Here is a 12,913-nt window from a genome sequence, read left to right as displayed (position 1 = left end):
CTGTATGCCTGATTCCCTCTGGACACACCCTGTATGCCTGATTCCCTCTGGACACACCCTGTATGCCTGATTCCCTCTGGACACACCCTGTATGCCTGATTCCATCTGGACACACCCTGTATGCCTGATTCCCTCTGGACACACCCTGTATGCCTGATTCCTTCTGGACACACCCTGTATGCCTGATTCCCTCTGGACACACCCTGTATGCCTGATTCCCTCTGGACACACAATGGAAAACACTAAACAAAGAAAGGGACCCCAGTGAAGTGGAATATAGATTGTTTTATTTGTTCGTTTTAGATCAAATTTGAAAGAAGTCTGATTTGTTTTTATAGAATATGCAACATATAATCCATTCCATATTTACAGAAGTCATGTACACTTTGTGCTTGATATGGTGTTATTTACAAAGGTCAAATGATCAGCTATAGGCACCTCTTTGTCTGTGTCTATAGAGTATGAATAATGTGTAATTGAGAATGATGTCTTATTTTGACATTGTGTAATGTACTACTACATTTTGCTGAAACTATGAAAGAGCAAATAATGGTAAACTGAAAAGTAAAAGAGAAAAACAACAATCTGAGATGTACATTCAGGATCAAACCCCAGCTTGAGATCAGGGGATCCAACGTAATCAATGGCATACATCCTGGTGACTGTCAGGGAAGTGAAGGATAGTGAACAATACAGAATGATATTCAGTTTGGATTCCAAGCTAGTGACTAGCAGCGCAAAGGAAGAGTATGTGCGGGACCCAGGGGAGACCAACTGCCACCTCTCATTGAAGCCAGGCTGTTTTTTTCAAGAAAGCAGGATCCCCCGTTATAGTAAATGGCAAACTTCAGGTCAATATTCAAAGAAAAAAAAAAAACAGAAGACAATCATGTTACAGATAATTGCTTCTATTACAACAGATGTATGTCCTTGAACCGATTATTTTTTTTTAAATCACACAATGAAGTTATATGGATAATTTAGTTGCTATGGCAGCCTGCAGTACCCCGGTCGGCTATCATTTCCACTTGAGATACTCAATGAGAGGGGCAGTACTGAGCTAGCCAGCAAAATCACTTCCTGGAGTAGCTCAAACTGTGCATGTTATGTCTACATAAATCTCCCTCGTGAGATGCCATCTTAGCATGCTAAAACCGACTTGATGTGATGTCATCGATGGCTTTGTGTCTAATTATGTACAGTAAATGGTTGGGTGTCTAACAAGGTTATAGTTATAGTTTTAACCTCCAAGGTGTTTTGTGATATATTGAACCAGGGCTAGGTTTACCCCCACCTCGTGGGTAAAACATTTCAGTGGTCCCCCTCTTGACGGCAAAAAAACAAAAACAAAAACATTTTCTGCAATTCTACACATTTTGACATGGGGCGGAGAAAAAATGCTGTGGTTTTAAAGCATATATTCCTGAAATTCTACACATTTTGACATGGGGCAGAGAGAAAATGCTGTGGTTTTAAAGCATATATTCCTGAAATTCTACACATTTTGCCATGGAGGAGAGAAAATGTTGTGGTTTTAAAGCACATGTTCTGCAATTCTACACATTTTGCCATGAGGTGGAGAGAAAATGTTGTGGTTTTAAAGCACATTTCCTGAAATTCTACACATTTTACCATGGAGGAGAGAAAATGTTGTGGTTTTAAAGCACATGTTCTGCAATTCTAAACATTTTGCCATTGGGTGGACAGAAAATGTTCTGGTTTTACAGCACATTTTCTGTAATTCTACTCATTTTGCAATGGGGTGGAGAGAAAATCTTGCTGTTTTAAAGCCAATTTTCTACAATTCTACACATTTTGCCAGGACTTATGCCATGTTCATATGATATCTGAGTGAGAGAGACTGACAAAATCAATGGGGGACCCTGGGTTGAATGTCTAGCAGATTGTTTTGTTATTGTCTGTCCCTCTTTTATGATGAATTGTAATGGGATGACCCTCTAGCAAGGTGCATTGTGATAGGAAGACCCTCTAGCAAGGTGCATTGTGAAAGAGGATTGGCTGAACCATGCCTGTGAGCATCTTGGGCACGTGAACGCTGACGATCTCAGAGATCATCTCTGGATAGCTGACTCTGGTGGGCAGAGACTGGGCCTGGATAAACAGATCATAGGTGAACTGGTGCAGCTTCCTCACAATCTGAGAGAAAGAAAGAGAGGAAGAGAAAGAGGGTGGGTGGGTGGAGAACGGGGGGGGGGTCAACTTTCAGTACCACCAAAGCAAGGGGGGTTGATCAGGTCAGGGGTCAGAAGTTAGGGATAGTAGATCTATATTACAGAGTATAAGTAGTTCAGTAGCTGTGTTAGCTGGAACAGGTGTTGGTTAGGGGTTAGGGGTCAGGGTTAGTGTATATTGCTGGGTGTAGGTAGTCCAGTAGCTGTGTTAGCTGGAACATGTGTTGGTTAGGGGTTAGGGGTCAGGGTTAGTGTATATTACTGGGTGTAGGTAGTCCAGTAGCTGTGTTAGCTGGAACAGGTGTTGGTTAGGGGTTAGGGGTCAGGGTTAGTGTATATTACTGGGTGTAGGTAGTTCAGTAGCTGTGTTAGCTGGAACAGGTGTTGGTTAGGGGTCAGGGTTAGTGTATATTACTGGGTGTAGGTAGTCCAGTAGCTGTGTTAGCTGGAACAGGTGTTGGTTAGGGGTTAGGGGTCAGGGTTAGTGTATATTACTGGGTGTAGGTAGTTCAGTAGCTGTGTTAGCTGGAACAGGTGTTGGTTAGGGGTTAGGGTTAGTGTATATTACTGGGTGTAGGTAGTCCAGTAGCTGTGTTAGCTGGAACAGGTGTTGGTTTGGGGTTAGGGGTCAGGGTTAGTGTATATTACTGGGTGTAGGTAGTTCAGTAGCTGTGTTAGCTGGAACAGGTGTTGGTTAGGGGTCAGGGTTGGTGTATATTACTGGGTGTAGGTAGTTCAGTAGCTGTGTTAGCTGGAACAGGTGTTGGTTAGGGGTTAGGGGTCAGGGTTAGTGTATATTACTGGGTGTAGGTAGTCCAGTAGCTGTGTTAGCTGGAACAGGCGTTGTGTGTGGTGTTTTTCTCCATGGTAGCTGGCCAGACGATCCAGCTCCTTGATGTAAGAGATCCTCAGTTCGTCAAAACACTTCTGATTCCTCAGACCCTCCACAGGGACTAACAGACACAAAGAAATAAGCAGATATTGAACCAGATAATGATACAGTCACTTGGTGTCAGTGTGTCAGTGATGTGACTCACTGATGCTGAAGAGGAGCAGAGCCTTCATACAGAGGAACTCATCCTGGGTGACTCTGAGCATACAGAACCTCTGGGACAGCAGACGGAACTGGACACAGTGTTCATACATACTGGACACACGCATCCTCTGACTGGGGTGGGGGGGGGGGGGTCAGGTGGAGAGAGAGACAGACAGAGAGAAAGCGAGGCAGACAGGTGAGAGGGAAAGAGAGAGAGAAGGTGAGAAGGTGTGAGAGAGGGTGAGAGAGAGAGAGAGAGAGAGAGAGGGTGAGAGAGAGGGAGAGAGCGAGAGGGAGGGTCAGTATAATGTTTATTCTTAATTTAGGATTGTTTATTCCCTTGTTTCTTTCCCTTGTTTATTTCCTTTTTATTTATTGTCTAGAGAAAGAGAGAGAGAGAGATTTATCAATATTGTATTCAGCAAGACAATAGTTGTACTCACTCGTTGAAGATGAGGTCAGGAGCGAAGTAGAGCTCTCTAGCATCTGTGTTAGTGTAAGACCTCCAGCCCAGAGCGAACACCATCAACCCCAGCCATGAAGACTGGATCACTGACATCTGGTCTTCTACATGCAGCTCTCTGAAACCTACACAGAGAGAACACCATAAACCCCAGCCATGAGGACTGGATCACTGACATCTGGTCTTCTACATGCAGCTCTCTGAAACCTACACAGAGAGAACACCATCAACCCCAGCCATGAAGACTGGATCACTGACATCTGGTCTTCTACATGCAGCTCTCTGAAAGCTACACAGAGAGAACACCATCAACCCCAGCCATGAAGACTGGATCACTGACATCTGGTCTTCTACATGCAGCTCTCTGAAAGCTACACAGAGAGAACACCATCAACCCCAGCCATGAAGACTGGATCACTGACATCTGGTCTTCTACATGCAGCTCTCTGAAACCTACACAGAGAGAACACCATCAACCCCAGCCATGAAGACTGGATCACTGACATCTGGTCTTCTACATGCAGCTCTCTGAAACCTACACAGAGAGAACACCATCAACCCCAGCCATGAAGACTGGATCACTGACATCTGGTCTTCTACATGCAGCTCTCTGAAAGCTACACAGAGAGAACACCATCAACCCCAGCCATGAAGACTGGATCACTGACATCTGGTCTTCTACATGCAGCTCTCTGAAACCTACACAGAGAGAACACCATCAACCCCAGCCATGAAGACTGGATCACTGACATCTGGTCTTCTACATGCAGCTCTCTGAAAGCTACACAGAGAGAACACCATCAACCCCAGCCATGAAGACTGGATCACTGACATCTGGTCTTCTACATGCAGCTCTCTGAAAGCTACACAGTACAGGGAGAATAAAATACGTTATGGCCCTCTGGTGGGAAGGACATAGAAAACTAGAACCGAAGCTACAGCACTGGTATCAGTCATACACAGACCAGCTCTCTCTATCACACCTGGGGTAGTGGGTTGGTACCATGTAGTGCTTAGGTAACAGTAGAATACAGGAAGAGTGGTTTACCTGGCATGGCTTTAGCCCAGTTCACCACAGACACCAGTTGTCTTTCTCCCAGCTCGTTGAGGCTGGACAGTAGGGAGGTGAAACAGTCTGGCTGGGAGGTGTCATGGCCTGCGTTGACCATTCCTGGCTCGATGGAACTCAGGACATTGAGGAGGGAGGGGCATAGGCTGGGGGAGGGGCCAAGAGTGGGAGCCTGCGGAGCAGCACAGCCTGCAGAGAGGGATATGAGATGAGATGAGTTGAGACAAGAGATATGTGACAAAATTAGACAAGTTGAGACTGAATATGTGCTGCCTTTCATCCAGGGTTGGTCGTAAATTCTGAATTGAGTTGTAACTGCTTTCTTTGTTAGGGCTCATTTGAAAAAATTACATTCTGGTTAAGAAAAATATTTCACATACAATAATATTGATCCTCACATTGAGCCTGTGGGGAAATGGTGGCTAACTGTAGTCCCCCAGTCCTCTCTCCAGTCCTCTCTCCAGTCCTCTCTCCAGTCCTCTCTCCAGTCCTCTCTCCAGTCCTCTCTCCTTCCCTCTCTCTGCCAGGTGCCTGTGTTCCCCCCTCCACTACTCCTTTCAGTGGGCCAGCTCCCCTCAGCTTCCGGCCTGAAATGCACCACACACAGAAGTAGGACAGAGAGAAAGGCCCCATTACCACTAGGAGATATGAAGGAGTCTGAGGAGTGGGGTAGAGAAAGAGAATGCTACTTTTCCATTCATATTACATCCTTCCCTTAACCTTTCATTGTGGCTGGCCATGTGACATTCTTGGTCTGCAACTCAAATTGACTGTAAATATCACAGTAGCCACTAGCCAGTAAACACAAACTATTTAACAATGACAAACTTTTCTTTTAAAACATTTTACACTCTTGAATAAGGCAAAAATTCACAAGCATGTACATGCAGACAATTAAAAGGTTGATTTTCTCATCTGTAGGCTACACTATAAAAAGGCAGAGAGTTGAGTTGCTTTTGTAACAGCATGTCTTCATCAAGTAACGTTAGCCTAACAACAATGAACGATTAATGCTCTCATTCTAATATAAAAGTACAAAAGGACTACCTTACAACAAACCTGGCTTAATTTTTATCAATATCATGCAAATCAGTACATGTGGTAAAAGCTAATTGTGACTGAAAACATGGTTTTCAAGTGAATTCACTGCAACAAGTTTTATATGGAAGTCCATACCTGCCACCAATAAATAAAATAAACATCCCTCGTGATTTGTCAACGTGCACAATTAGTCTGTGCTTCAATCTGATCAACTGTAGCCTACTGATAACACCCACAGCTGCAGATGGGGGATTGTCATGAGACCATTTTTAAACATGTCTATAGCAAATTGAGTTAAAAAAAAACATGATGCATCTGTAAAATCAACTATCATTTTTGGGACTAAGATGTCTAGTTTTTCAGGAAGTGTCTTATTATAAATACATTTTACATTTATGCCTGAATTTTGCACATTTTCACACCAGATTTTCATTGCCGAAATGAGTCCGGATTAAATTTCTCGGGTCATTTTATAAAATGTTACTTTAGAAAAACCTAACTGATTTGAATAAAACACAAAATATGTTGCTGCAGTTTGACCATAAAAATGGTATACTAGTTGAATTTTACATGAAACTATAATATTTATCACGTACAAATAGTGTCTGTGGACATGCGTCTCATTACCATAACACTTGTTAAAGTTCCTGTAAAAAACCCAATCAGTTTTTAAATAAAGTTTTATTCACCAATGATGCCTCATCTAGAGGAGAAGAAGCTAATGTATTTGTGTATATGCCTTCAGAATGAGGTTCTTATTCTCAAACACCCCCTTTACCCCCACTTGGCCTTCTCATTACTAAAATGTTTAAAAAGCTCAAATTGGGAGAAAGACTGATTAAATGTTATCATCATTTTATAATTAAATGTTTTATTTTCAGTGTTGTTTTTAACTCAGGCATTTTCAATAGGAGTTATGTAAATATTAGCAATTGATTTGTTTATTACTTTTTTGGAATGTTGCTGTAATGAGAATTTTGTGGAAATTGTGGTAAAATACATATCTGATAAAAAAAATATATATATTTATGAAATAGATAAGTACAGATCCAGATAGCCTAGAGAAGCCTATTGTCTCTGATCCCATCTGGGGAAACTGGCCTAAACTAAACTAATTATAGCCTAAAATTGACCTAATTATTTGTGTTCTGACAAAATGTGACTGATCAGATTTGGTTTATATTCACACTTCAGGTGGCTAGGCTACCTAGGCCTTTTTAATCGAAAATGATTGGCTGGAATGAATCGATCAACACAATAGTGATGACATACAGTATGAGTATCTTTTTAATTACAGATCCAAAGCCCTAAACCTGTAATCCTGCATACAGCCAGCTCAGTTTTTGTCCATTCGTAGCCTGTATAAAGTGTTTTAATGTTTCCACCCTCCCTAGGGCAAGGAGTTTTTCCAGGATTTTAGAAAAAACCTTATGACCTGATATTTAAAAAAAAACGTTTACTGCTAATTTATTACTATGTCATATGATAGAACTACGCCGGAACTAGGGCCCGGAGTTGGTCAAGGTTACTACAAGCTCCATTCTGTTGATCTACATGCGTGCACGTGGGTGGAGTGGGATTTAAAGAATATCTGATTAATAATACAAAATATATACCTGGCAAATATTCTTATACTTGCCGGTGTAACCTAAAACAGTATCCCAGTTTGATATGCTGCTTGTGTATTCATTCCCTATCAGCTAAAAATAGAACGTCATGTTTTGGTCACAGAGAAGACAGCTAGATGACTAGCTAACGTTAGTTGGCTACAGCAGTTTCTACCATTTCATAATAGCCTGTAATCACTAGTTATTACTTCTAAACAAAATGCAATTTTGTGTGGATTCTATTAAGGTTAAATGTTGTTTCGTTTACTGTTTGAACAGTAGTTGAGATTATATTTGCTTGTCAATGCAAAATAGGCTTCTTTGATGCATAGCCTATACTGTTGATCAGATGAAGGAACCAAGCATCCTTCATTGCCTACACAACACTGCCCCCACCGCTACGGAAGAGATGAAGCAGCAGGTCTCGTGTGGCACAGGAGTTACATGCTGACCAGACCAGACACGTCACGTTCGCGAGCTTCGCAAAATACATTTAGAAATCCATGTTATTCAATTATTGCACCTACACTGCTCGTGCGCACCAACGAGCGTCTGCGATGCCAAGGGCTAAAATAGAAGTCATTCCTATTTCTGACGCAGGTCGTGCTGCAAGTCTTGCCTCTCCCATATTTTAACCTGCGTGTCGTGATCGCGATTGGTGTAGGGGGACAAAATAAATGTATGCACGATAGCGCAAGCGCGTAGCCGGTTTGGGTTCTGTGTGAGTGTACAAAACATTGGGGACACCTGTTCTTTCCATGACATAGACTGACCAGGTGTATCCAGAGCTGTGTTCGAATACTCATACTAACCACACTAATGGTACTATTTGTGACAAATTGAGTATGTAGTATGCTTACTGGTCATAGTATGGGTATAGTTAGTATGCCAAAAGTTCCCAGATGTCGTACTACATTCGCCAAAATAAGAAGTATACAACCAGTGGACACTATTTACGTGCTTTTATAGCCCATAATGCAATTCATCAGGAAATGGGCGTGGCGTAGGAGTAGGGTTGATCCAAGCGTTCTGACCTCAGATTAAGCACCCAAGCTAACTGGATAACGTTGGCTAGCTTGCTAGCTACTTCCAGACACAAATGAGAGAACAGCGCACTCTGACCATTTTACTCTCCCTAGCAGAGCTGGTTAGGCTGTTTTTATGTTATCCACAGCGTTGGTGACTAACTGTGCTGCTGGCAACAATTTAATTACGCTTTTTTGCTGACGTTTTTTAAAATATTTTTTATTTAACTACGCAAGTCAGTTAAGAACAAATTCTTATTTACAATGACGGCTTACTCTGGCCAAACCCGGACGACGCTGGGCCAATTGTTTACTGACACCGGCCATATTAAACGGGTGTTGTGTTCGTAAATTTGTCAGTTATTCCGTGCTCTGGCACACTCAGACGAGAGTGCTCTGAAATCGGAGTAGATAACCACAGTGGCTTTATGAACACAATCTATTGACTTGATTATTCAGGTCATTCTTAGCTTAGCTAAGTGGTATAGTGGTTGTGTGTTCTTAATGGGCATTGTTAATGAAGTCATAAGCAGTGGCTCAGCCTTCCCTGTGGCTCAGTTGGTAGAGCATGGTGTTTGCAACGCCAGCATGGTGTGTGCAATGCCAGGGTTGTGGGTTCGATTCCCACGGGGGACCAGTACAAAAAAATGCATGAAATGAAATGTATGCATTCACTACTGTAAGTCGCTCTGGATAAGAGCGTCTGCTAAAAAATTACAAAAAATTACTAAAGTACTTAAGTAAAAATACTACTTAAATCGATTTTTGGAGTATCTGTACTTTACTTAACTATTTGTATTTTTGACAACTTTTACTTTACTACATTCCTAAAGAAAGTAATGTATTTTTTACTCCATACATTTTCCCTGACACCCAAAAGTACTCGTTACATTTTGAATGCTTGGAAAATGGTCCAATTCGCACAAGAGAACATCCCTGGTCATCCCTACTGCCTCTGATCTGGCGGACTCACTAAACACAAATGCGTTGTGTTTAAATTATGTCTGAGTGTTGGAGTGTGACTCTGGCAATCCTTAATAAAAATAAAAAATAAATTGTGATGTTTGCTTAATATAAGGAATGTTTTATTATTCTTTTGATACTTAAGTATAATTTAGCAACTACATTTACTTTTGATACTTAAGTATATTTAAAACCAAATACAATTAGACTTTCTCAAGTAGTATTTTACTGGGTGACTTTCACTTTTACTTGAGTCATTTTCTATTAAGGTATCTTTACTTTTACTCAAGTAGGAGAATTTAGTATTTTTTCCACCACTGGTTATAAGATGTCAAGTTAGTAATTTGTTATGCTAACAAGCTTGCAAGAAGTTGCATAGCAACAGCATCAACTTCCGGTAGACAAGCGAAGGGCTTGCTCGCTCAACTGAAAGGATACCGTTAGTTTACGGTGTACTAAAATGAACTAATAGTATGTAGTATACAATGGCAAGAAAAAGTATGTGAACCTTTTGGAATTACCTGGATTGCTGCATAAGACAAGAGACACACATAGTGTGCTTAAAATAATAAGACACAAATTACTGTATTTTTCTTGTCTATATTGAATACATCATTTAAACATTCACAGTGTAGGTTGGGAAAAGCATGTGAACCCCTAGGCTAATGACTTCTCCAAAAGCTAATTGGAGTCAGGAGTCAGCTAACCTGGAGTCCAATCAATGAGACGAGATTGAAGATGTTGGTTAGAGCTGCCGTGCCCTATAAAAAACAATCACAAAATTTGAGTTTGCTATTCACAAGAAGCAGTGCCTGATGTGAACCATGCCTCGAACAAAAGAGATCTCAGAAGACCTAAGATTAAGAATTGTTGACTTGCATAAAGCTGGAAAGGGTTACAAAAGTATCTCTAAAAGCCTTGATGTTCAGCCTTGATGTTCATTCTACAACCTGCATTGCTTGCTGTTTGGGGTTTTAGGCTGGGTTTCTGTACAGCACTTTGAGATATCTGCTGATCTAAGAAGGGCTTTATAAATAAATTAGATTTTTTTTTTTTATCAGTCCACGGTAAGGCAAATTGTCTATAAATGGAGAAAGTTCAGCAATGTTGCTACTCTCCATAGGAGTGGCAGTCCTGCAAAGATGAGTGCAAGAGCACAGCGCAGAATGCTCAATGAAGTTAAGAAGAATCCTAGAGTGTCAGCTAAAGACTTACAGAAATCTCTGGAACATGCTAACATCTCTGTTGACAAGTCTATGATACTTAAAACACTAAACAAGAATGGTGTTCATGGGAGGACACCATGGAAGAAGCCACTGCTGTCCAAAAAAACATTGCTGCATGTCTGAAGTTCGCAAAAGTGCACCTGGATGTTCCACAGCCCTACTGTAAAAATATTCTGTGGACAGATGAAACTACAGTTGAGTTGTTTGGAAGGAACACACAACACTATGTGTGGAGAAAAAAAGGCACAGCACACGAACATCAAAACCTCATCCCAACTGTAAAGTATTGTGGAGGGAGCATCATGGTTTGGGGCTGCTTTGCTGCCTCAGGGCCTGGACAGCTTGCTATCATTGACGGAAAAACAAAATTCCCAAATTTATCAAGACATTTTGCAGGAGAATGTTAGGCTGTCCGCCAATTGAAGCGCAACAGATGTTGGGTGATGCAACAGGACAATGAGCACAGAAGTAAATCAACAACAGAATGGCTTCAACAGAAGAAAATATGCCTTCTGGAGTGGCTCAGTCAGAGTCCTGACCTCAACCCGATTGAGATGCTGTGGCATGACCTCAAGAGAGCAGTTCACACCAGACACCCCAGAATATTGCTGAACTGAAGCAGTTTTGTAAAGAGGAATGGTCCAAAATTCCTCCTGACCGTTGTGCAGGTCTGATCCGCAACTACAGAAAACATTTGGTTGAAGTTATTGCTGCCAAAGGAGGGTCGACCAGATATTAAATCCAAGGGTTCACATACTTTTTCCACCCTGCACTGTGAATGTTTACACGGTGTGTTCAATGAAGACATGAAAACGTATAATTTCTTGTGTGTTATTAGTTTAAGTAGACTGTGTTTGTCTATTGTTGTGACCTAGATGAAGATCAGATCAAATTTTATGACCAATTTATGCAGAAATCCAGGTATTTCCAAAGGGTTCCCATACTTTTTCTTGCCACTATATCATTAAGTATACAGTATTTTAGTATGGGTATTTGTTCACAGCTCATGTGAAAGCTATGATCACTTATTGATGTCACCTGTTAAATCCACTTCAATCCGGAAGGAGAAGAATTTTTACACCTGCGATTATGCTAATTAGATGTTCATGGGGGCACGGACATCAACTCAAGGGTTTTTAAAATCCACTTCAAATCTGTGTAGATGAAGGGGAGGAGACAGTTTAACCTGTCTGGGCTAGGGGGCAGTATTTTCACGGCCGGATGAAAAACGTACCCAATTTAAACAGGTTACTACTCTGGCCCAGAAACTAGAATATGCATATTATTAATAGATTTGGATGGAAAACACTGACGTTTCTAAAACTGTTTGAATGGTGTCTGTGAGTATAACAGAACTCATATGGCAGGCAAAAACCTGAGAAAAATCCAAGCAGGAAGTGAAAAGTCTGAAAATTGTAGTTCTTCTTTTGATTCTCTATCGAAGCTACAGTGTCTGTGGGGTGACGTTGCACTTCCTAAGGCTTCCATTGGCTGTCTAAAGCCTTCAGAAAGTGGTTTGAGCATTTTCCTGTCACTGGGCAGATAATAGGAGCTCAGTTACTGAGTGGTCTGCCTGGCAACAAAGGGATTGGATATGCGCGGTCATGCGAGCACGCCGTTCCTTCTTTTTCTTCTTGAATGGATATGCTATTGTCCGGTTGGAATATTATCGCAATTTTACGTTAAAAATACCATAAAGATTGATTTTAAACAGCATTTGACATGCTTCTAAGTACGGTAATGGAACATTTTGACTTTTCGTCTCTTGTTCCACGCTCGCGCGTTATGCCTTTGGATAAGTGATCTGTATGCACAAACAAAACGGAGGTATTTGTACATAAATATGGATTATTTCGAACAAAAACAACATTTCTTGTGGAAGTAGCAGTCCTGGGAGTGCATTCTGACGAAGATCAGCAAAGGTAAGAGAATATTTCTAATACTAATTCTGAGTTTAGGTTGCCCCGAACTTGGCGGGTGTCTGAATAGCTCACCGTGATGGCTGAGCTATGTACTCAGAATATTGAAAAATGTGCTTTCTCCGTAAAGCTATTTTAAAATCTGACACATCAGTTGCATCCAGGGGTAGTCTATCTATATTTTTTTTAAATAATTGTTATATATTTTGTCAACGTTTATGATGAGTATTTTTGTAAATTGATGTGCACATTCACCGGGCGTTTTGGTGGGAATACATTTTCTGAACATCACACGCCAATGTAAAATGCTGTATTTGGATATAAATAGTAACTTTATTGAACAAAACATACATGTATTGTGTAACATAATGT

At 41.1% G+C, this 12,913-nt stretch overlaps 1 protein-coding gene across 1 annotated transcript in view; it reads right to left on the bottom strand.

The window, feature by feature from the left end:
* Positions 1-265: 265 nt before the first annotated feature.
* Positions 266-12,913, bottom strand: part of LOC106604267 (androgen receptor) — a 38,613-nt gene continuing 25,965 nt past the window's right edge. The window contains exons 4-9 of the mRNA XM_014198751.2: positions 5,141-5,347; positions 4,740-4,949; positions 3,672-3,816; positions 3,230-3,360; positions 2,994-3,145; positions 266-2,157 (exon numbers count right to left, since the gene is read on the bottom strand). Coding sequence (XP_014054226.1) covers positions 1,990-2,157; positions 2,994-3,145; positions 3,230-3,360; positions 3,672-3,816; positions 4,740-4,949; positions 5,141-5,347 — 1,013 coding nt within the window. The 3' untranslated portion in view covers positions 266-1,989. The remainder of the gene's footprint in view (positions 2,158-2,993; positions 3,146-3,229; positions 3,361-3,671; positions 3,817-4,739; positions 4,950-5,140; positions 5,348-12,913) is intronic.

This window comes from Salmo salar, chromosome ssa05, assembly GCF_905237065.1.
Source record: "Salmo salar chromosome ssa05, Ssal_v3.1, whole genome shotgun sequence".
In the NCBI taxonomy this organism is placed as follows: domain Eukaryota; kingdom Metazoa; phylum Chordata; class Actinopteri; order Salmoniformes; family Salmonidae; genus Salmo; species Salmo salar.
This window is presented reverse-complemented; position numbering and strand designations above follow the sequence as displayed.